The sequence below is a fragment of the Bufo bufo genome, chromosome 7, assembly GCF_905171765.1.
Source record: "Bufo bufo chromosome 7, aBufBuf1.1, whole genome shotgun sequence".
Lineage (NCBI taxonomy): Eukaryota > Metazoa > Chordata > Amphibia > Anura > Bufonidae > Bufo > Bufo bufo.
The window spans coordinates 216,917,709-216,938,665 of NC_053395.1; the positions used below are offsets into that span (position 1 = coordinate 216,917,709).

The 20,957-nt window shown below is 48.2% G+C and overlaps 1 protein-coding gene across 2 annotated transcripts in view; it reads left to right on the top strand.

The window, feature by feature from the left end:
- ZRANB3 (zinc finger RANBP2-type containing 3) overlaps nt 1-20,957 on the top strand; it is a 271,436-nt gene that overhangs the window by 249,856 nt on the left and 623 nt on the right. For both annotated transcript variants that reach the window (XM_040440742.1, XM_040440743.1), the window contains 4 exons: nt 3,864-4,006; nt 6,855-6,998; nt 13,774-14,137; nt 15,581-15,712. In XM_040440742.1, the coding sequence (XP_040296676.1) occupies nt 3,864-4,006; nt 6,855-6,998; nt 13,774-14,137; nt 15,581-15,712 (783 nt within the window). The remainder of the gene's footprint in view (nt 1-3,863; nt 4,007-6,854; nt 6,999-13,773; nt 14,138-15,580; nt 15,713-20,957) is intronic.

Genomic DNA, 20,957 nt, shown 5'->3' on the forward strand with positions numbered 1-20,957 from the left:
TATATCCTGCCTACAAACGGAATGGCCGCCCCCCGATAGGGACGACCCCGTATCAGGAATCTCCTATATACCAGAAGAGGGCCCTAACATCAGGATAGAGCCCACCACCATTTGTACGAGTGAATATGTGATTACCAAAAAATATAAAAAACGGGACAAAGTCAGGTTGTTAACCTCATATGATGTAGATGTAATTGGGATGACTACATCATATGAGGTTAACTTGTTGATACCTCGGGCAACAACCTGGGACAGACTAAATAATGTGGATCTGTTTTCATTCTGTATATCTTTACGCTATCTGGCATATCGATTTTTTTGGGTACTGGCAAATTGTGGGACTTTGTCATGTTTTTTTATTTTTTGGTAATCGCAAAAACATGGCTGCTTTCTTCCAGAAACAGCGCCACACCTGACCATAGGTTGTGTCTGGTATTGCAGCTCGGCTCTATTGAAGTGGGTGAGGCTGAGATGCAATCCTGCACGCCACCATTGCACAGATATGGTGCTGTTTTCCGGAAGAAAGCATATATTGATATGTGAGACCCATTGTAATTCAGTTAACTTTTTTTTTATATTAAAGGAAATGTCTCATCACAGGCAGCCCCCGTTATATGAGCTCTCTCAAGACCCCAGTGGTCTCAGGAGTACTTACTTTAAAGGAAGGATGGAACATTTAAAGCCCACCTGTAATACCCTATTTTCCCTCTAGTGGCCACGCTGTAGGAAATCAATAGCCAACGGTACCCATTGGCTACTGATTTCCTATGCAGTGGCCACTAGAGGGGAAATGGGGTATTACAGGTTGGCTTTAAATGTTCACACCTCTGCCTTATAGTGGGGGTCCCCTGTCTTTGATGGCCTTGTCCCCTAATAGGGCGATATGAACCCCGCCCTGATGCACTATTAATGCAGTGATATGAAGCTTACGTCTCTCACCGTGCTGACAATACATTTTATTTTCGGTACAGGCAGTCCCTTTATGAATGTCGCCGTCCCGGCAGACATGAACAATGGCTGCCAGTGATCCTGCGCTGGGAATAATTAATTGTAGGTTTTATGGGCTGTGGAGAGCAGCGCAGTAAATGCAGAGGCCCCCCCCCTCATGCCACGAGGGGCCCTTTAAGGCTCCTATATATAGAGAAGTGTTTTTCTTTCTATGCAGCAGATTCAGACAAGTGCTGGTAACGTCTGCTGAGGCTGAAAATAAACCCGGGTTCTGCTCCTTTTGCAAAATCTAACACCTACACGATTCTGCGGATGCGAACGCCGAGGAAGCTGCGATTTTTTTATTTTTTTATTATATATTTTTTTTCTCCTCATTTGCAGAATTACCAACTGTGATAATTCATCAATATTCATGTCCTCGTGTTTAACGCTTTCTCTCCTGGTGATAAATACACAGTTTAGAAAGTTTTGTTACCCCAGTACACCCTTCTCTACTTGTCCCATTTCCTAGTGTTGCAGGTGCCGATGTAGCAGAGCTGAGTCAGTAGCAGATTCTGCTTAGTATCTTTGTTATGTGGTGGGTGATAGAGTTTCACATAGGACTGCAGCTGGAACTAGTCGTCACTGTGCCCAGATGTTACAGGTGCTGGGGTTGTCCAGTGCAACTGAGCTGAGTTTCCAGTGTTGCAGATCCAAATTTCACTGGTGTGCCATAGCATGAATTTGTCCAGTGTGGCCCGTGCGATATGTAGAGGAGACGAGATTGTCTGCAGTTGCATTGATTACATGTCCAACATATCGGTGAGGGGGTGAGGGCACGTCTGTACGATGTAGCAGAGCTCAGTTTGTGCATTGTACTGGAGCTGTGTTGATCAAGTGTAGCAGCTATTATAGCATAACAAAGTTGTTTGTGCTGTGTAGCAGAGTTCAGTTTGTTCACTGCAGCAGAGTTGGCTTTGTCCAGTGTAGCAGTGGAATCAGTTCTACTCCATGGCGCTCAGCTGGATTTTTCAGGTGTGAGTTATCTGTGTTTATCCTACATAGCGCAGCGAGATGTTTATCTGGTGTAGTATGTAGGGGTTTGTCTGGTGTAGTATGTAGGGGTATGCCTGGTGTAGTATGTAGGGATATGCCTGGTGTAGTATGTAGGGGTATGCCTGGTGTAGTATGTAGGGGTATGCCTGGTGTAGTATGTAGGGGTATGCCTGGTGTAGTATGTAGGGGTATGCCTGGTGTAGTATGTAGGGGTTTGTCTGGTGTAGTGTGTAGGAGTATGCCTGTTGTAGTGTGTAGGAGTATGCCTGGTGTAGCGTGTAGGGGTATGCCTGGTGTAGTATGTAGGGGTTTGTCTGGTGTAGCGTGTAGGAGTATGCCTGGTGTAGCATGTAGGAGTATGCCTGGTGTAGCGTGTAGGAGTATGCCTGGTGTAGCGTGTAGGAGTATGCCTGGTGTAGTATGTAGGGGTTTGTCTGGTGTAGCGTGTAGGAGTATGCCTGGTGTAGCGTGTAGGAGTATGCCTGGTGTAGCGTGTAGGAGTATGCCTGGTGTAGCGTGTAAGAGTATGCCTGGTGTAGCGTGTAAGAGTATGCCTGGTGTAGCGTGTAAGAGTATGCCTGGTGTAGCGTGTAAGAGTATGCCTGGTGCAGCGTGTAGGAGTATGCCTGGTGCAGCGTGTAGGAGTATGCCTGGTGCAGCGTGTAGGAGTATGCCTGGTGCAGCGTGTAGGAGTATGCCTGGTGCAGCGTGTAGGAGTATGCCTGGTGCAGCGTGTAGGAGTATGCCTGGTGCAGCGTGTAGGAGTATGCCGGGTGCAGCTTGTAGGAGTATGCCGGGTGCAGCGTGTAGGAGTATGCCGGGTGCAGCGTGTAGGAGTATGCCGGGTGCAGCGTGTAGGAGTATGCCGGGTGCAGCGTGTAGGAGTATGCCGGGTGCAGCGTGTAGGAGTATGCCGGGTGTAGCGTGTAGGAGTATGCCGGGTGTAGCGTGTAGGAGTATGCCGGGTGCAGCGTGTAGGAGTATGCCGGGTGCAGCTTGTAGGAGTATGCCTGGTGCAGTGTGTAGGAGTATGCCTGGTGCAGCGTGTAGGAGTATGCCTGGTGCAGCGTGTAGGAGTATGCCTGGTGCAGCTTGTAGGAGTATGCCTGGTGCAGCGTGTAGGAGTATGCCTGGTGCAGCGTGTAGGAGTATGCCTGGTGCAGCGTGTAGGAGTATGCCTGGTGCAGCGTGTAGGAGTATGCCTGGTGCAGCGTGTAGGAGTATGCCGGGTGCAGCTTGTAGGAGTATGCCGGGTGCAGCGTGTAGGAGTATGCCGGGTGCAGCGTGTAGGAGTATGCCGGGTGCAGCGTGTAGGAGTATGCCGGGTGCAGCGTGTAGGAGTATGCCGGGTGCAGCGTGTAGGAGTATGCCGGGTGTAGCGTGTAGGAGTATGCCGGGTGCAGCGTGTAGGAGTATGCCGGGTGCAGCTTGTAGGAGTATGCCTGGTGCAGCGTGTAGGAGTATGCCGGGTGCAGCGTGTAGGAGTATGCCGGGTGCAGCGTGTAGGAGTATGCCGGGTGTAGCGTGTAGGAGTATGCCGGGTGCAGCGTGTAGGAGTATGCCGGGTGCAGCTTGTAGGAGTATGCCTGGTGCAGCGTGTAGGAGTATGCCTGGTGCAGCGTGTAGGAGTATGCCGGGTGCAGCTTGTAGGAGTATGCCTGGTGCAGCGTGTAGGAGTATGCCAGGTGCAGCACCTTTTTTTTTCCCCATCACCATTGATAAGCAGTGTGGAGACGCTTATCTCCATAGAAACAATCCAGCTGAATGTGCATGGTCCCGTAGTTACGCTGTGCTGTATGTTGTGTTTTGGCGGCTTCCTTTATTCCGCAGTCCCGAAACTGCGACCTTTTCGATCCTTATTTTTCACTTTCCTGCTTCAGATCCTCAGGTTTGTCAGAGAATGGAACAGTTTGACAGCGATGAAGCAGAGGACAGTCCGTAAGAGCGGCCTGATCTTCATCAGCCCCGTCCTGACCGCCGGAGAGCTCTCCAAGCAGCACTCGGCGCACAGCAGCACCAAGAGGTACGAGGCATCGCCGGGCTCAGACCAGGGAGGGAAGCCATTGTGTGTGCAGGATGATGGCCCCGGGGAGACGGACACGTATGAGAGGAGATGACGTCAGGTCCGCCAGCAATCCCTACTTATCGTAATCTGTATGGAAAAGATCCAGCAAAAAATCCCGCAAAAGATCCCTTTCTTAAAGGGACACTACACCTGAGGCTGGTCTCTTCTCCATCTGCTGGGCAGCTTTACAGTAAGCTATTGCTCCCTGTTACCAGCCTTGTCAGGCCCAGCGGGAGGATCCCTACCCTCATCATCACTGCTTTGTCACATACCTTCAGATGCGTTCACATATACATGGGTTACTGATATCAGCCGGATTAGGTAAAATAACCAATTAACCCCTTCATGACCAGGCCGGTTCGGCCCTTAAAGGGGTTGCCTGGTCTCCGATGAAATTTCTGCAGAGCCATACTGGCGTAGGAAATGCAGAAACGCCTCATCCCTTACCGCTGCGCCCAAGCTGAAGACGCCCATGGGTACGGCATGTATACTGTACACTGGACGCAGCGGGGTGGTGGTAACACCCTTGAGGTCTCCAGGGGTAGCCGCAGAGGGGGCCCCCCAGTCCTGGATCATATCATCCGATCAAAAGGTCATGCCATGGTCTCCGTTGACGGCAGCGACCAAAGGGTTAAAGGTTAGAACTCTGCTTTGTGCCGTTCCTCTGTTACTCCTCCTGATAACGGAGTATCACCATTCCCTTGTCCATAGCATGTGACATTCTTAGGGCATGTTCACACAGAATCTGCTTCAGGATCCCTTGTAGTTTTTTTTTTTTTTTTTTTTTTTTTTTTTTTTTAAGCATGGAATTTTTATTTTGACACGTTTCACGTGTTTTTTTTTAAGTGGTTTTTCACCTTCCCCATTTCAGTGGGAACTGATTCCGTGAGAAATCCACGTCAAGAATGGACATGGTAAAAAAAAAAAAACAATACATGAATTAACAAGCGATTTCCCCTATTTAATTCAGCGGAGATGATTTTTGGGTGCAGAAAAACTCGCGTACAAAACAAACTTGTAAGCCCCCCCCCCCCCTTACGCAGTCAGCACTGATTGGACACGACCAGCACAGTGGTGACCACCTTTTGCCAGCTTTGTTCATAGTTTTCCAGGAGGAGTTACAGAGGGAAGGTGCACCATAGAGTTCCCAAATAGTTTTATGTGAAATACAAGTATTTTATCAGCAGACGGGTCAGAAGCGGAGGAAAATATTAGAATTTAATTTCTAGACTTTCTTAAGGCGCCCGCACGCATGTCATGGATTCTGCCGTGTTGCTTTTCTGTCCGGGGTGTTGAGCGGGCGCTGCGTGTCGCACTTTTTACACTTTGATTAAATCTACTTGTTGCCAAGCAACACGAGGCTTGTGGCGGAGAAGAAAAAACTCTAAAAATAAAATATCTGTGAAAAGACACGAAAAAAGACTCCTTAATAACCCCAACCCATCACTGGCGCTGACACCATACCGCCACATATATCACTTCTTAAAGGGACACCGCTCGGTCTGCTGTCCGGTAGGATACTGCTCCCTGTTATCAGCCATTTAAGGGCTAACCTCAGTCTTTTTCAAAGGCATGGGCGGCAGGAAGTCCAGAAAAATACCCCAGTCCATAATTATTTTTTGTCTTCGAGGAAAAGGTACAAAATAACTTCAACATCATAATTTTAAAAAATCCTGCATTCCATGACAGAACGGTGGAGACAGGTCCCGCATCTTAAGAATATTTCCGGGTGATTTGATAGCACATTCATTCCATTAAAACTAGATCTGGCCATTGGTGGTTTTATACAGATGTAGCAGAGCTGAACTTGTTATGTGTGTCATGACTTCCATTCATAATGGAAACCTCCATGCTGCGGCCGACGCATGGTACGACGGGTGGCGGTGCTTATGATGGGTTCCATCGTGACCGCAAGAATACTTCTTCCTACTGCGCCGCGCTGTCGATGGCTCTTCCGGCGGCAAGTGAGCGCAAATAACACAATGTCAAATGTTTAAAGGGGTGTTCCAGGACTTAAATATTATTGGCGTAGCCACAGGATAGGTCATCAGTATCTGATCGGTGGGGTCTGGCTTCCAATCACGATGCTGCAACCTCCTCTTCTGCCTGTGCATGTGGCCTTCGTGCGGCTCAGTCCCATTTAACTGAATGGGACTAAGGTGCAGTACCGAGCACAGCCACTATACAATGTATGGCGCTGTGCTTGGTAGGCTATGAAGAGACTGCAGCTCTGGTCCAAGCCAATGATCAGCGGCGGAGTCGAGTGTCGGGCTACCTCCTATTTGGGGATAGGTCATCAATATGTAAGTCCAGGACATCCCCCTATACGTTGTGCCAGCAGACAACCTCAGCTCTACTGCAACAGGCAAACTCAGCCCGCTATGTAAACCTCTCCTGCACTTGAACAGCCAAAACATTTTTTTTTTTTCTTAGCTTATGTATTAAGTGGCCTGCTTAGACCAAAAACCTACCTCCCGTTGTACAATGCCCATACCCAGTATGTGGCCCCCGCGCTCTCCCCACCCGCAGCGCCGTGCCGCAGATAACGCATCGCTCTCCAAGTGCTAATGTCCAAGGCCATTAGCGGAGCCCGTACTTTGCTATTCTCTCCTAGTTAAAAATTTAAGATGACATTTTACTTACCAGGGAAAGAAAAGAAAAAAAAAAAAGTCAATATTTAAATACAGGAAGATGCGGCAGTGCCGGCCGGGCGGTAACGACAAAGTGCGAGCATTGTATCACACACACAAAACATCAGTCAGTGTAATGGGGTGTCACGCACATACATGTTGTTGTTTGATCGCAGGTACCTGACCAAAGAAGATGTCGCTGCCGCCTCATTAAGCAAAGTTCAGAGCAGCGGGGGAAGCGTGAGGCTTGTCAGCAGGGAGCGCCCGCCGTCCGTCAAAGAAAAGGTGTCTCCGGGTACAGCTGCGGGACCCCCCACGCGGTAAGTGCCGCACACGCTGACAGATGCAGCCATCATCCCGACCTCGCATCCTTCCTCTGACTTTTAGACGCCACTTTTTTATTTATTTATTTTTTGTCGCCTTTAGAAAACAAGGTAAAATAAGAATATAAAACGTTTCCTGCGATTCTGAATTTGGGGAGTTTTAGGCAGTGAATCCCCTCTGATTGCGTCCTCCGCTTGTCCGCGTCCCGGAGCTTTGAGAGCTTTCACTGTAAATAAGCCAAAATGAGGACCCCCAGAATTTCTATTTTAAAGGGGATTTCAATGTATTAGTGCTGCTTCAGAGGGACCAGACCCCTATGGAGGGGGTGGGGGGGGGGGGGCACCAAGCAGCCCCCTTTTTATATGCAGAACAGAATGACACAGTCACTGATTGGCCGAGAGGGATAATCGGACAAAACCCAGTTAATTGATTTGTTAATAAATATCCTTTTCTGTTACAGAGCTCCAAATCCTCTGCCTAGACAGTCGCATCCGGCGCCTCTTAGTTCTCCTGACATGTCTGTTTTAATAAATTAGCCATTAAATAACAATTCTGGCGGTGGGTGTTACCATTTCCTTTGCCATTAGAGTGTGGCCCTACACACCGTGACACAGTGCCATGCTGTAAAGAGTCTCAACACCCTCTCAACACATTCTTTTCCAGGAGGAATAAGAGAGGGACAGCAGGATTCAGTGGTCCAAAAAGGTCCTTGAGAAACAGCTTCCAATGCTATAAAATAAAAAGTTTAAGGGGGTTGGGCCAAGTATTAAAGTTATCCATAGGATAGAGGATAACTGATCGTTGGGGACCCCCGCCAATCCCAAGAACAGGATTAATGGGGCTGGAGAACCAAAAATCCTGTCAGCCTGCAGCCACCACTAGAGGGAGCTTAGGAGCATACTGGATACAATTGATACATTGAATTCTGACTTGAATTTGTAGCAAACCCTCAGCTTCAGATTGATTAGGTCTTTAGGGTACTTTCACACTTGCAGTTCCGTTGCCTGAACTGCCTGCCTGATCAGGCAAACTGTATGCAAACGCATGTAATTTTTTTTTGACTGATCAGGCATTTTCCAGACTGATCAGGATCCTGATCAGTCTGAAAAATGCCTGATCAGTCAGAATAATGCTTTGCAATACCGGATCCGTTTTTCCGGTGTCATCAGGCAAAACGGATCTGGTATTTATTTTTTTCTCATTTTTAAAGGTCTGCGCAGACCGGAAGGACGGGTCCGGCACTAATACATTCCTATGAAAAAAAAAAACTGCCAGATCCATCATTCAGGCAAGTCTTCAGTTTTTTTTGCCGGAGATAAAAACCCTAGCATGCTGCGGTTTTCTCTTTTGCCTGATCAGTCAAAAAGACTGAACTGAAGACTTCCTGATGCATCCTGAACGGATTACTCTCCATTCAGAATGCATGGGGATATGACGGATCAGTTTTTTCCCGGTAAAGAGCCCCTAGGAAGGAACTCGGTGCCGGAAAAGAAAAACGCTAATGTGAAAGTAGCCTTGGGTGGGGTGTACTGGCTCTGGATAGAAAAAGAGCTGTGCTCATTCCCTGACAGCCAGCAGAGATCTTGAAAATGGCAGCTGAAACAAAGTTTTTCAGAAAGTTGCAGATGTTCTTGTGAAAATAACTGATAAATCCCTTTATTTCACCAAGGATGGCTCGGGGGTGAGGCAGTGGTTTGGGGTGAGCTGGGGCAGATGTACTGGGTGGGAGGGATGCAGCAGAGATCAGCGGCGCCCCTTCACTGATGGATTAGCATCCATTAGTGAGGGTGACCCCAGAGCCGGGATGCATGAACTTGTTATGTTCATGTCTCTGGAGACAACAGATCTATTTAGTGTTGCAGTGGTGAGCGGCGAGCGCAGGCGGCGGCTGCACAGGTATCGTTTTAATTGTTCAGTCCTCCGTGTAATGAAGTTTGCTCTTCTTATTATTAACAGTCGGCCGGGCGGGCGGCTGACCCGAAACCGCTCTGAAATTTAGGTTTAATTTCCTGCTCTGGACAAAGTAATGAAGACAAGAAACCGAGAGCAAATCAATCGCTGCCTGAGAAATGATTTACTGATTCGAGGACTGTTACTCGTGCAGGATCTGACTGCCGCGGGGAGAAGCTCTTATTACAGAGCGCCACTCGTCTTCCTATGTCAGCGCCCTTAAAGGACCCCTTGTTTCAAGTCAAAATATTTTGTAAAGAATTTTTTTTTTTTTTGTTCCTTATCTATATTAGAAACTTTCTGGAATCTTGCAGCTTTCCCCCCGACCACTGAGCCTCATAATGAACTGACACTTCCGGTTCTGTAGAGATCACTTCCCAGCAGTCATCTCATTATCATCACAGTGAACAGCAGGCAATACCTATATGGAGATAACACAGGAACCAGCAGTCACAAAAAGTAATGTCACAGTTCACCCCCTCCCCCTCTCTGCGCAATGACCTGGTCACAGAACATGCCCACAGCACTCTCCCTTAGAAGGCAATGATTGCCCTCCGAACTGCAGGTTGGTAATGGTCCGTGTGGCTGAAGTAAGGTAAACCACTGAGTTCTTTGCCACCGCCCCATGATCATGTATAAAAAAAATTGAAATAAAAAAGGAATATCAGAATCTGGTTTTAATTAGTAAAACAAATGTAGGATATACATTCCCTTTAAATCAGTGGCCCCATCAGCATCTGTTGGTATGTGCTATTTGGTCACATGGACATCATGGAGTGGGGTCCTCCACTGCCCCCCTGTGAAAGAGATTTCAAGGAATTGTCCAGGATTAAAACAGCGCCACCCCTGTCCACAGGTTGTGTCTGGTATTGCAGCTGAGCTCCAGTGACGTAAATGAGCTGTAATACCCCACACAACCTGTGGATAAGCTATAATATTCTGTACGCCTTGGTCTCCTATGTGAGTTCTAATACAGGGATGACACGGTGTCCATAGGGGGTGTCACCCAGCTTTCCATGGACCATGAATTACATACAGACCTATGCTGGTCACCCCGTTCCTCTTACTTGGGGTATTTTCTGAATTCCCATAGAAGTGAATGGATAGAGCTGTGTATACGTGTCCGCCTCGGTTCCTTGTATCGCGTGCACATATCGGACGTTTATGGCATGTCTTGTGGATATGCCAGAATTATCCAGATGGAAACATCCCTTTAAGACCAGTGATGGACCATCCCTAAAGGAGTCAAAGAGCTTGTGAGAAGACTCCACTATTGATGCTGCTGGGGAGCAAGGGATTTCCAGTATAATGAAAGGTTCTGCAACTTTCTACTAGACTTTGTGTATTATTTGCTCAGTTTTCAAGATCTCTGCTTGGTGAAAGTGAAAGGAAACTTTTTTTTTTTTAATGTAGATCCAGGCGGTGAGCGATCAATTACAGTTTACACTGCTTACTGCAGTGTATAACATATGTTCTCATGTCTCGTCATCACCATGACCTCCAGCGATGATCGCTGGAGGTCTGAGGCCCCTGCAGGGGAAATACAGTATTACATGCCAGACATTGATCAGATGATCGCTGGAGGTCTGAGGCCCCTGCAGGGGAAATACAGTATTACATGCCAGACATTGATCAGATGATGGCTGGAGGTCTGAGGCCCCTGCAGGGGAAATACAGTATTACATGCCAGACATTGATCAGATGATGGCTGGAGGTCTGAGGCCCCTGCAGGGGAAATACAGTATTACATGCCAGACATTGATCAGATGATCGCTGGAGGTCTGAAGCCCCTGCAGGGGAAATACAGTATTACATGCCAGACATTGATCAGATGATGGCTGGAGGTCTGAGGCCCCTGCAGGGGAAATACAGTATTACATGCCAGACATTGATCAGATGATCGCTGGAGGTCTGAGGCCCCTGCAGGGGAAATACAGTATTACATGCCAGACATTGATCAGATGATGGCTGGAGGTCTGAGGCCCCTGCAGGGGAAATACAGTATTACATGCCAGACATTGATCAGATGATGGCTGGAGGTCTGAGGCCCCTGCAGGGGAAATACAGTATTACATGCCAGACATTGATCAGATGATGGCTGGAGGTCTGAGGCCCCTGCAGGGGAAATACAGTATTACATGCCAGACATTGATCAGATGATGGCTGGAGGTCTGAGGCCCCTGCAGGGGAAATACAGTATTACATGCCAGACATTGATCAGATGATCGCTGGAGGTCTGAGGCCCCTGCAGGGGAAATACAGTATTACATGCCAGACATTGATCAGATGATGGCTGGAGGTCTGAGGCCCCTGCAGGGGAAATACAGTATTACATGCCAGACATTGATCAGATGATCGCTGGAGGTCTGAGGCCCCTGCAGGGGAAATACAGTATTACATGCCAGACATTGATCAGATGATGGCTGGAGGTCTGAGGCCCCTGCATGGGAAATACAGTATTACATGCCAGACATTGATCAGATGATGGCTGGAGGTCTTAGGCCCCTGCAGGGGAAATACAGTATTACATGCCAGACATTGATCAGATGATGGCTGGAGGTCTGAGGCCCCTACAGGGGAAATACAGTATTACATGCCAGACATTGTTCAGATGATTGCTGGAGGTCTGAGGCCCCTACAGGGGAAATACAGTATTACATGCCAGACATTGATCAGATGATGGCTGGAGGTCTGAGGCCCCTGCAGGGGAAATACAGTATTACATGCCAGACATTGATCAGATGATCGCTGGAGGTCTGAGGCCCCTGCAGGGGAAATACAGTATTACATGCCAGACATTGATCAGATGATCGCTGGAGGTCTGAGGCCCCTGCAGGGGAAACGCAGTATTACATGCCAGACATTGATCAGATGATCGCTGGAGGTCTGAGGCCCCTGCAGGGGAAATACAGTATTACATGCCAGACATTGATCAGATGATTGCTGGAGGTCTGAGGCCCCTGCAGGGGAAATACAGTATTACATGCCAGACATTGATCAGATGATGGCTGGAGGTCTGAGGCCCCTGCAGGGGAAACGCAGTATTACATGCCAGACATTGATCAGATGATGGCTGGAGGTCTGAGGCCCCTGCAGGGGAAATACAGTATTACATGCCAGACATTGATCAGATGATGGCTGGAGGTCTGAGGCCCCTGCAGGGGAAATACAGAATTACATGCCAGACATTGATCAGATGATGGCTGGAGGTCTGAGGCCCCTGCAGGGGAAATACAGTATTACATGCCAGACATTGATCAGATGATGGCTGGAGGTCTGAGGCCCCTACAGGAGAAATACAGTATTACATGCCAGACATTGATCAGATGATGGCTGGAGGTCTGAGGCCCCTGCAGGGGAAATACAGTATTACATGCCAGACATTGATCAGATGATCGCTGGAGGTCTGAGGCCCCTGCAGGGGAAACGCAGTATTACATGCCAGACATTGATCAGATGATGGCTGGAGCTCTGAGGCCCCTGCAGGGGAAATACAGTATTACATGCCAGCCATTGATCAGATGATCGCTGGAGGTCTGAGGCCTCTGCAGGGGAAATACAGTATTACATGCCAGACATTGATCAGATGATGGCTGGAGGTCTGAGGCCCCTGCAGGGGAAATACAGTATTACATGCCAGACATTGATCAGATGATGGCTGGAGGTCTGAGGCCCCTGCAGGGGAAATACAGTATTACATGCCAGACATTGATCAGATGATGGCTGGAGGTCTGAGGCCCCTGCAGGGGAAATACAGTATTACATGCCAGACATTGATCAGATGATCGCTGGAGGTCTGAGGCCCCTGCAGGGGAAACGGAGTATTACATGCCAGACATTGATCAGATGATGGCTGGAGCTCTGAGGCCCCTGCAGGGGAAATACAGTATTACATGCCAGCCATTGATCAGATGATCGCTGGAGGTCTGAGGCCTCTGCAGGGGAAATACAGTATTACATGCCAGACATTGATCAGATGATGGCTGGAGGTCTGAGGCCCCTGCAGGGTAAATACAGTATTACATGCCAGACATTGATCAGATGATGGCTGGAGGTCTGAGGCCCCTGCAGGGGAAATACAGTATTACATGCCAGACATTGATCAGATGATGGCTGGAGGTCTGAGGCCCCTGCAGGGGAAACGCAGTATTACATGCCAGACATTGATCAGATGATGGCTGGAGGTCTGAGGCCCCTGCAGGGGAAACGCAGTATTACATGCCAGCCATTCGAATGACCGTAATACCTGGACAGCTCGGGAGCCCCAGAAGCAGCACACTCTTTCTTAGAGCGTTAGCTTTGGGTTATAGGAGGGTTTCTTAGCCGAGGACTCTGAGTCACTGCAGAAAGCAGGCTGCCCTCGTGCCTACAAGCGTTCTGTTCATGTACTGTCTGATGATGACCGCATGGTGTATCCTGCCCCCCGCAGCCTCTCCCTATAATGAGATCTCCGTCTCCGTCCATCTCTTCTTTCACTGTTTACAAGTGTGAATAAATAATTCATCGCCGTCCTTGTTTCACAAGGGTGAATATAGCTTACATGCCATGGAGTATCTGCACATTAAGCCAGGGTGGGGGAGGGGGGCGCGCAGTCAGACAGCGGTTAACGCGAAATGGATGGCGACTTTAATGGAAGGCGCTCAATGGGCTATATGCACAATATCAGAAAATTAACAGTTCATTTCTGATCTGACTTCCTGAACGCCTGTCTGCCTCTTATTAGTTTCACAGTTTGAGGTCGTAATAAGACGGTGATTATAACGCAGCCGCCTCCGGCCGCCCGAGCTATTCATCCTCTCACCATAATGTCTCCAATATTAGGACCGAAGATCCGAGAGATGCCGGGTCCCTGCTGGACGCTGAAGGTGAAGGCTACCTGCAAGCGGTGGACAGTGCCGGGAATCCTCTGTGCGTTTACTGCCAGGAACCCTGCCCCCAGCGCGCGGAGCGGAGTGAGGCCGCGGCCTGGGACAGTCGGTTCTGCAGCCGCAAATGTCAGGATGACTTCCTGATCCGCTCCAACCAGAGCTACATGAGGGCGAGTGTGTTTGAGACGGAGCACGGGGTGTGCCAGCAGTGCTGCCTGAACGCACACGAGCTGTTCCTGAGCGTCCGCGACGCCCCCTTGAGCCAGAGGAAGGGACTGCTGGAAAGCACGTGGATGGCGCAGCTTCCGCTAGACCAGGTAAACCTACACACTGGAGCAATCGGCGGCTCACAAGTTATTCCCTGACATTAATTTATATTATCTCGCCCAAAATAAGTCCGTCAGATTACAAGCTGCAGCTTTCTTTATTGCTAAGGAGCAAGTAAAAGAGTTGTAAATGGCAAACAACAACCCTCAGCAGGACCGAGTCTACACTTTAGAGGGGATTTTCGAGAGCTTACTATTGATGACCTATCCATATCTGACCCCCGCTGATCAGCTGTTTGAAGAGGCTGCGGTGCTCTGGAGAGTGCTGCGGCCCCCTCACAACACACAGCAAAGCGCTGGACATTGTATAGTGGCCATGCTTGGTATTGCAGCCCAGGTCCATTCACTTGAATGTGACTGAGCTGAGCCTAGGATGAACGTAACGCCTCTGGCCTAGGACGGGGCCACAGTGGTCACCGGAACGCCGTTCGAATAGGCGATCGGCGTTGGTGCGGAGACTCGGACCCTGACCGGTCAGATACTGATGACCTATCCTGAAGCTCGGCCATCACTAATAAACTCTCAGAAAACCCCTTTAAAAGAAAGGACACTAACCCCGAAATCATTCACATTTTCATTGGCTGAGGAGATGCAGGTCCGCTGTACATAAGTGGTTGTCAAGGGTATGCAAACAATATGGCGGCTTTCTTCCAGAATCAGCACCACCCCGTCCATGGCTTGTGACTGATGCTGGGCTGCAGTACCACACAGAGCCTGTGGACCGGTGTGGCGCTATTCTTGGAGGTAAGCAGACATGTTTGAGATGAAACACGAGCTCCAGTAATGTTCGGCCAAGGACTTTGAAATCTTAGAGAGAATTGTGACATTTTTTCCCGTTATATTGTTACTTTTTTGTTCTGGGGAGGGGTTTGTCTTGAGGGGTCATGGCCAGTAGTTTTAATTCCGGTGCCCTGCCCCCTAGGGGCCGCACTGTAAGTCACTATGAATCGCCCCCAAACGATTTTCACGAGTGCATAAGAGAACCTCTGACACCATCCATTCACGTCTGCCGCGGTTTTAGGGCTCATGCGCACAAACGTTTTTTCTTTCCGTGTCTGTACTGTTTTTTTTTTTTGCGGATATGAAACCATTTTAATGGGTCCGCAAAAAAAACTGAAGTTACTCCGTGTGCATTCCGTCTCCGTATGTCCGTATTTTCCTTCCGCAAAAAAATAGAACATGTCCTATTATTGTCCGCATTACGGACAAGGACTGTTCTATCAGGGGCCGGCTGTTCTGCAGAATACGGAATGCACACGGATGTCATCCGTATTTTTTGCGGATCTGTTTTTTGCGGACCGCAAAATACATACAGTCATGTGCATGAGGTCTTAATGGCGGCCGTCCCATGGACAGGTGACAGCGAGGAGGCGGTAAGAGGAATGTCTGATGTCACCAGCTGACAGGATTTTGTGTTTAACCCCTTCTTTGCAGTTAAACGAGCTGATCCGGAATCCCACAGAGGGTCAGTTCTGGCAGGTGGACCACATCAGACCCGTGTACGGCGGGGGAGGACAGTGCGCCCTGGACAACCTGCAGACACTGTGCACCGTGTGCCATCGAGAGGTGAGACCACAGATGTAGCAGAGCTGAGGTATTCTGCAGGAATAAGGGGCCCGGGGCTGACGACCCAAACGCCCCTGTTATAATCCGCCATTGTCTGCTCCCCCCGCAGTATAGTGCCCGGATACAGACAGTACACCAAGGTCTGCTCCTCCTGTATCTGCTCGCTATAATGCAGGAGGAGCAGACTCTGCGTACAGGTAATGTGGTAGATGTTCCCTGCAGTCCTGTGTAACACTACAGATAACAGACGTTTCTCCGGGGTCCGACTCCTATCACCTGTGCCGCTCAGTGCTGTCCATTTGAAAGCAGCTATGCTTAATATCTCATTTATTGGCATGGGACTGAACTGCGCCTAGGCCATGTGACCCATGAACGTGATGTCACATAGCCGAGGAAGAGGTCTGAGCGCTCATGGAGCACTGCAGCCTCTTCATACAGAAAAAAATTACTATTGGGTGGTACATGGAAGGGGGGATGTCACGGGAAAATGGAAGAAGGGGCCCGAGTTGGGTAGACAGCCCCAGGACTATGATGCACTTAATCCGCCCCTGATGTAATGTGTGTACACAGTGATTCCACCAGCAGAATAGTGAGTGCAGCTCTGGAGTATAATACAAGATGTAACTCAGGATCAGTACAGGATAAGTAATGTAATGTACACAGTGACTCCAACAGCAGAACAGTGAGTGCAGCTCTGGAGTATAATACCGGATGTAACTCAGGATCAGTACAGGATAAGTAATGTAATGTATGTACACAGTGACTCCACCAGCAGAATAGTGAGTGCAGCTCTGGAGTATAATACAGGATGTAATTCAGGATCAGTACACGATAGTTAATGTATGTACACAGTGACTGCACCAGCAGAGTAGTGAGTGCAGCTCTGGAGTATAATACAGGATGTAACTCAGGATCAGTACAGGATAAGTAATGTATGTACACAGTGACTGCACCAGCAGAATAGTGAGTGCAGCTCTGGAGTATAATACAGGATGTAACTCAGGATTAGTACAGGATAAGTAATGTAATGTATGTACACAGTGACTGCACCAGCAGAATAGTGAGTGCAGCTCTGGAGTATAATACAGGATGTAACTCGGGATCAGTACAGGATAAGTAATGTGTGTACACAGTGACTCCACCAGCAGAATAGTGAGTGCAGCTCTGGAGTATAATACAGGATGTAGCTCAGGATCAGTACACGATAAGTAATGTATGTACACAGTGACTGCACCAGCAGAATAGTGAGCGCAGCTCTGGAGTATAATACAGGAAGTAACTCAGGATCAGTACAGGATAAGTAATGTATGTACACAGTGACTCCACCAGCAGAATAGTGAGTGCAGCTCTGGAGTATAATACAGGATGTAACTCAGGATCAGTACAGGATAAGTAATGTAATGTATGTACACAGTGACTGCACCAGCAGAATAGTGAGTGCAGCTCTGGAGTATAATACAGGATGTAACTCAGGATCAGTACAGGATATGTAATGTATGTACACAGTGACTGCACCAGCAGAATAGTGAGTGCATCTCTGGAGTATAATACAGGATGTAACTCAGGATTAGTACCGGATTAGTAATGTAATGTATGTACACAGTGACTCCACCAGCAGAATAGTGAGTGCAGCTCTGGAGTATAATACAGGATGTAACTCAGGATCAGTACACGTTAAGTAATGTAAATGCATGTACACAGTGACTACACCAGCAGAATAGTGGGTGCAGCTCTGGAGTATTATATAGAAAGTAACTTAGGATCAGTACAGAATAAGTAATGTAATGTATGTACACAGTGACTGCACCAGCAGAATAGTGAGTGCAGCTCTGGAGTATAATACAGGAATGGATGTAGTTCAGGATCAGTACAGGATAAGTAATGTATGTACACAGTGACTCCACCAGCAGAATAGTGAGTGCAGCTCTGGAGTATAATACAGGATGTAACTCAGGATCAGTACACGTTAAGTAATGTAAATGCATGTACACAGTGACTACACCAGCAGAATAGTGGGTGCAGCTCTGGAGTATTATATAGAAAGTAACTTAGGATCAGTACAGAATAAGTAATGTAATGTATGTACACAGTGACTGCACCAGCAGAATAGTGAGTGCAGCTCTGGAGTATAATACAGGAATGGATGTAATTCAGGATCAGTACAGGATAAGTAATGTATGTACACAGTGACTCCACCAGCAGAATAGTGAGTGCAGCTCTGGAGTATAATACAGTACAAGATAAGTAATGTATGTACACCAGCTTAGGAAAGCTAATTTGAAGATCCTTTCCAGAAAGCATGGCCTGGCCTACAATCCTCTGCCCATGTACTACTCTTACCAGACTCTGTCCATAATTAGAACACCACAGACAACACATATATATATATATTTCCTAGAAATCCGAGTAGTGTACTAGGCGCTCTCTTATTTGCCTGAAACGAGTCACAAAATTCAGGTTAATTACAATTTCGGATTCATTGGGAAATGCGGGACAGATTTCGGACTGTTAGAACAGATTTGCTCGTCTTTAGGGCATGTACATGAACGTAAGGCTCAGTGCCCATATGGCAGACCATAAACAGCGGGTCCGCAATATACGGGCACTGGCCATGTGCATTCCGTATTGCAGTGAGGACTTGGGTCCGCATTCCTCAATATACGTTTGAAGATAGGGCATGTCCTATCTGTTGCGGACCAGAGGCACTGATCAGAAGCCCACGGAAACGCTACAAAGCGATCCATGCCTCCGCACCTCATAAAGATAGAACACGTTCGGTCTTTGGCTGTATTTTGTGGATTGCGGATCCATCCAAGTCGATGGGACCGCACTGCAATAAGGCCGCTGCCAGTATATTGCAGACGGCTAGTTGCGGTCTGCAGCGCGGGCACTTGGACAGTATGGTCGTGTACATGAGCCCTTATTCTGGGCCCTTGAACCTGTTTGCAGCCCTCTTTGCTCGGTGTGATCCCGGCCTGATACGATAGAATACAGAGTTGCTGATTGGTTGCTCCGGTTCTGCTCAGCACCAATACATCGGGGTCTTATAGAAGTCTTGTTCCAGTGACCGCTCTGTCACCCCCTCTGTACGGCGCACTCTCTGCAGATCGGGCGGCTGGTGTGCGTAAATTAGAACTGCGCAATGCATTAGACTGGGAGCAGATAAGGGCCACTAATTACGGAGTACATGCTTATTAGGGCACCAACAGCAACCCCCATCATCATCAGCACTCTGCCTCCAATTATCCTGCAGCCAGTTATTTCATGTCCGAGCCTCCGTTCTGTACCCCAGAAGTGAAGGGTGACATTCTTTAATTGGTGTAATTTTTTTTAAATCTTTCTCTGGCCTGTGTTTCTGCCGCCTCATTATCTGCATTTTCTAATTTCTGGAAATTCTCGATCACTAATGAGGCAATTTGAGTGAGCGGCAGCCGACTGTCCGCCGAGATAACTGCCTGATGACAACTGTAGAAGCTCCGAGTAGCTGCTGATGAGGCGCTCAGTGACCGCTGGTGCCAAAAGCTGCCGGCTCACCTTGCCGCATCGGATCCCTCAGGCGCTTGTATTCCGTGCAGGGTTATTGTAATATCTGCGGTCTCCGCTGCCGGATCATGAGCCCCATATTCTTATAGTCGAGGGACAACTGGATATACACAGATCAGGAATTAAAACCGTAACTGGTGGTTGATGTGTAAGCAGGACAAATGGGCAAGCGTAAGAATCTGAGCGACCTTCACAAGGGCCGACTGTGCCGCCAGAGCACCTCCAAAAGGGCCGGTCTTGTGAGGTGCTCCTGGTATGCAGTGGGTATAAACCTACTAAAAGGTGCTCCAACTAAGGTCAACTGGTGGCAGGGCCATGGGCACTCATGGCTCATTAGGGAGCAAAAGCGAGCCCGCCTGGTCCAGTCCCACAGAAGACAACTCTGCTGAAAAAGTTAATGTTGGACACCTCCATGCCTCGATGGGTCAGAGCTATCTTCCTAGCACAACAGAGTTTGATGCCAGGCAGGGCCCCCCTTTATGTGTAATAAACTTCCTAATGATGCTGGACTAGAAGGTGCAGCTGCTTTCATTCAGTGTACTTAATATGGCGGTGTGCACAGATCATCAGCCGTCTGTCCCCAGGTCACGGTGTCAGGATGTTCACACAGTTTATGGGCACAAATCAACATTGACATCCGCATGATATGCAGAGACCCTGTAGATACAGCCGAGCGAAGGCCAGAAGAGCCCCTTTAATATGGGTGCCTATGAGTCCATTTAACGTGCGCGTCGGGAGCCTTCCCGGTGCAAGCGCTGATTGTTCACTGCTCATGCGCTGCAAAGAGACCTTTACATGCAGATTTCGCTGCAGCTTTCAGGGTGTGGTTTTTACACCCAGGATTGTGGGGGAAATGATAACCGGGGCACAGGGAGGGGCAGGTTTGGTTTTGACACTTTTATATCCTATCGCGAACTGATATCTCGATGCTTTGATTTGCTTTTGATAAGGAAACAAGAAGAATTTTCTAATCCTTAAAGGAAAATGTGAGTCTCTGGGCAGAAGAGGGGCTCGGCAGGGGGTCATAGGGATCAGAGAAAGAGAGAGAGTGTGCAGGTCAGGGGACGAGAGCAAATGTCACGGGACATCACTTCTGCTGATGTCTCGGGGATATCACTGGTCGACAGCAAGGTCTCCTCTGTCAACTATTTCATGGCTTTATCTGTACCTGGGAAAGCTGGGTGGTGACCAGTATGGCCACCATTACAGGGATTATGACCTCTAGACTTTCCAAATGTGTCTGAAAGACACATTTGCCTAACATACATGTATTCACCCCTCCAGCATATCTGACCTGTATAGACTTTTTCTGTTCAGGATTCAACGCAGGACGCGGCTTTGCAAGCAGTGTGTGTCAGTGATAATACAGTTACAGGTATATATATATATATATATATATATATATATATATATATATACACTGTATTATCAGCTGAATAGACTGTTTTTATTAAATTGAAATTGTGACTGATATAATTGGTAAGATTAGTTACTAAGAAGTCGCTCTCTTTCCTAGGGAACAGCACCACTCTTGTCCAATGGCAGAATTTGGTATTGCAGCTCAGCTCTATTTAAGTGACTGTACTGAGCTACAATAGCAGTCACAGTCATGGACAAGATGAATGTGATTTCTGGGGGCAAAATGGAAGTATAATTTTATTTTCTAATCCTGGACATATCCCCTTTTTAGCTACAATGGTAA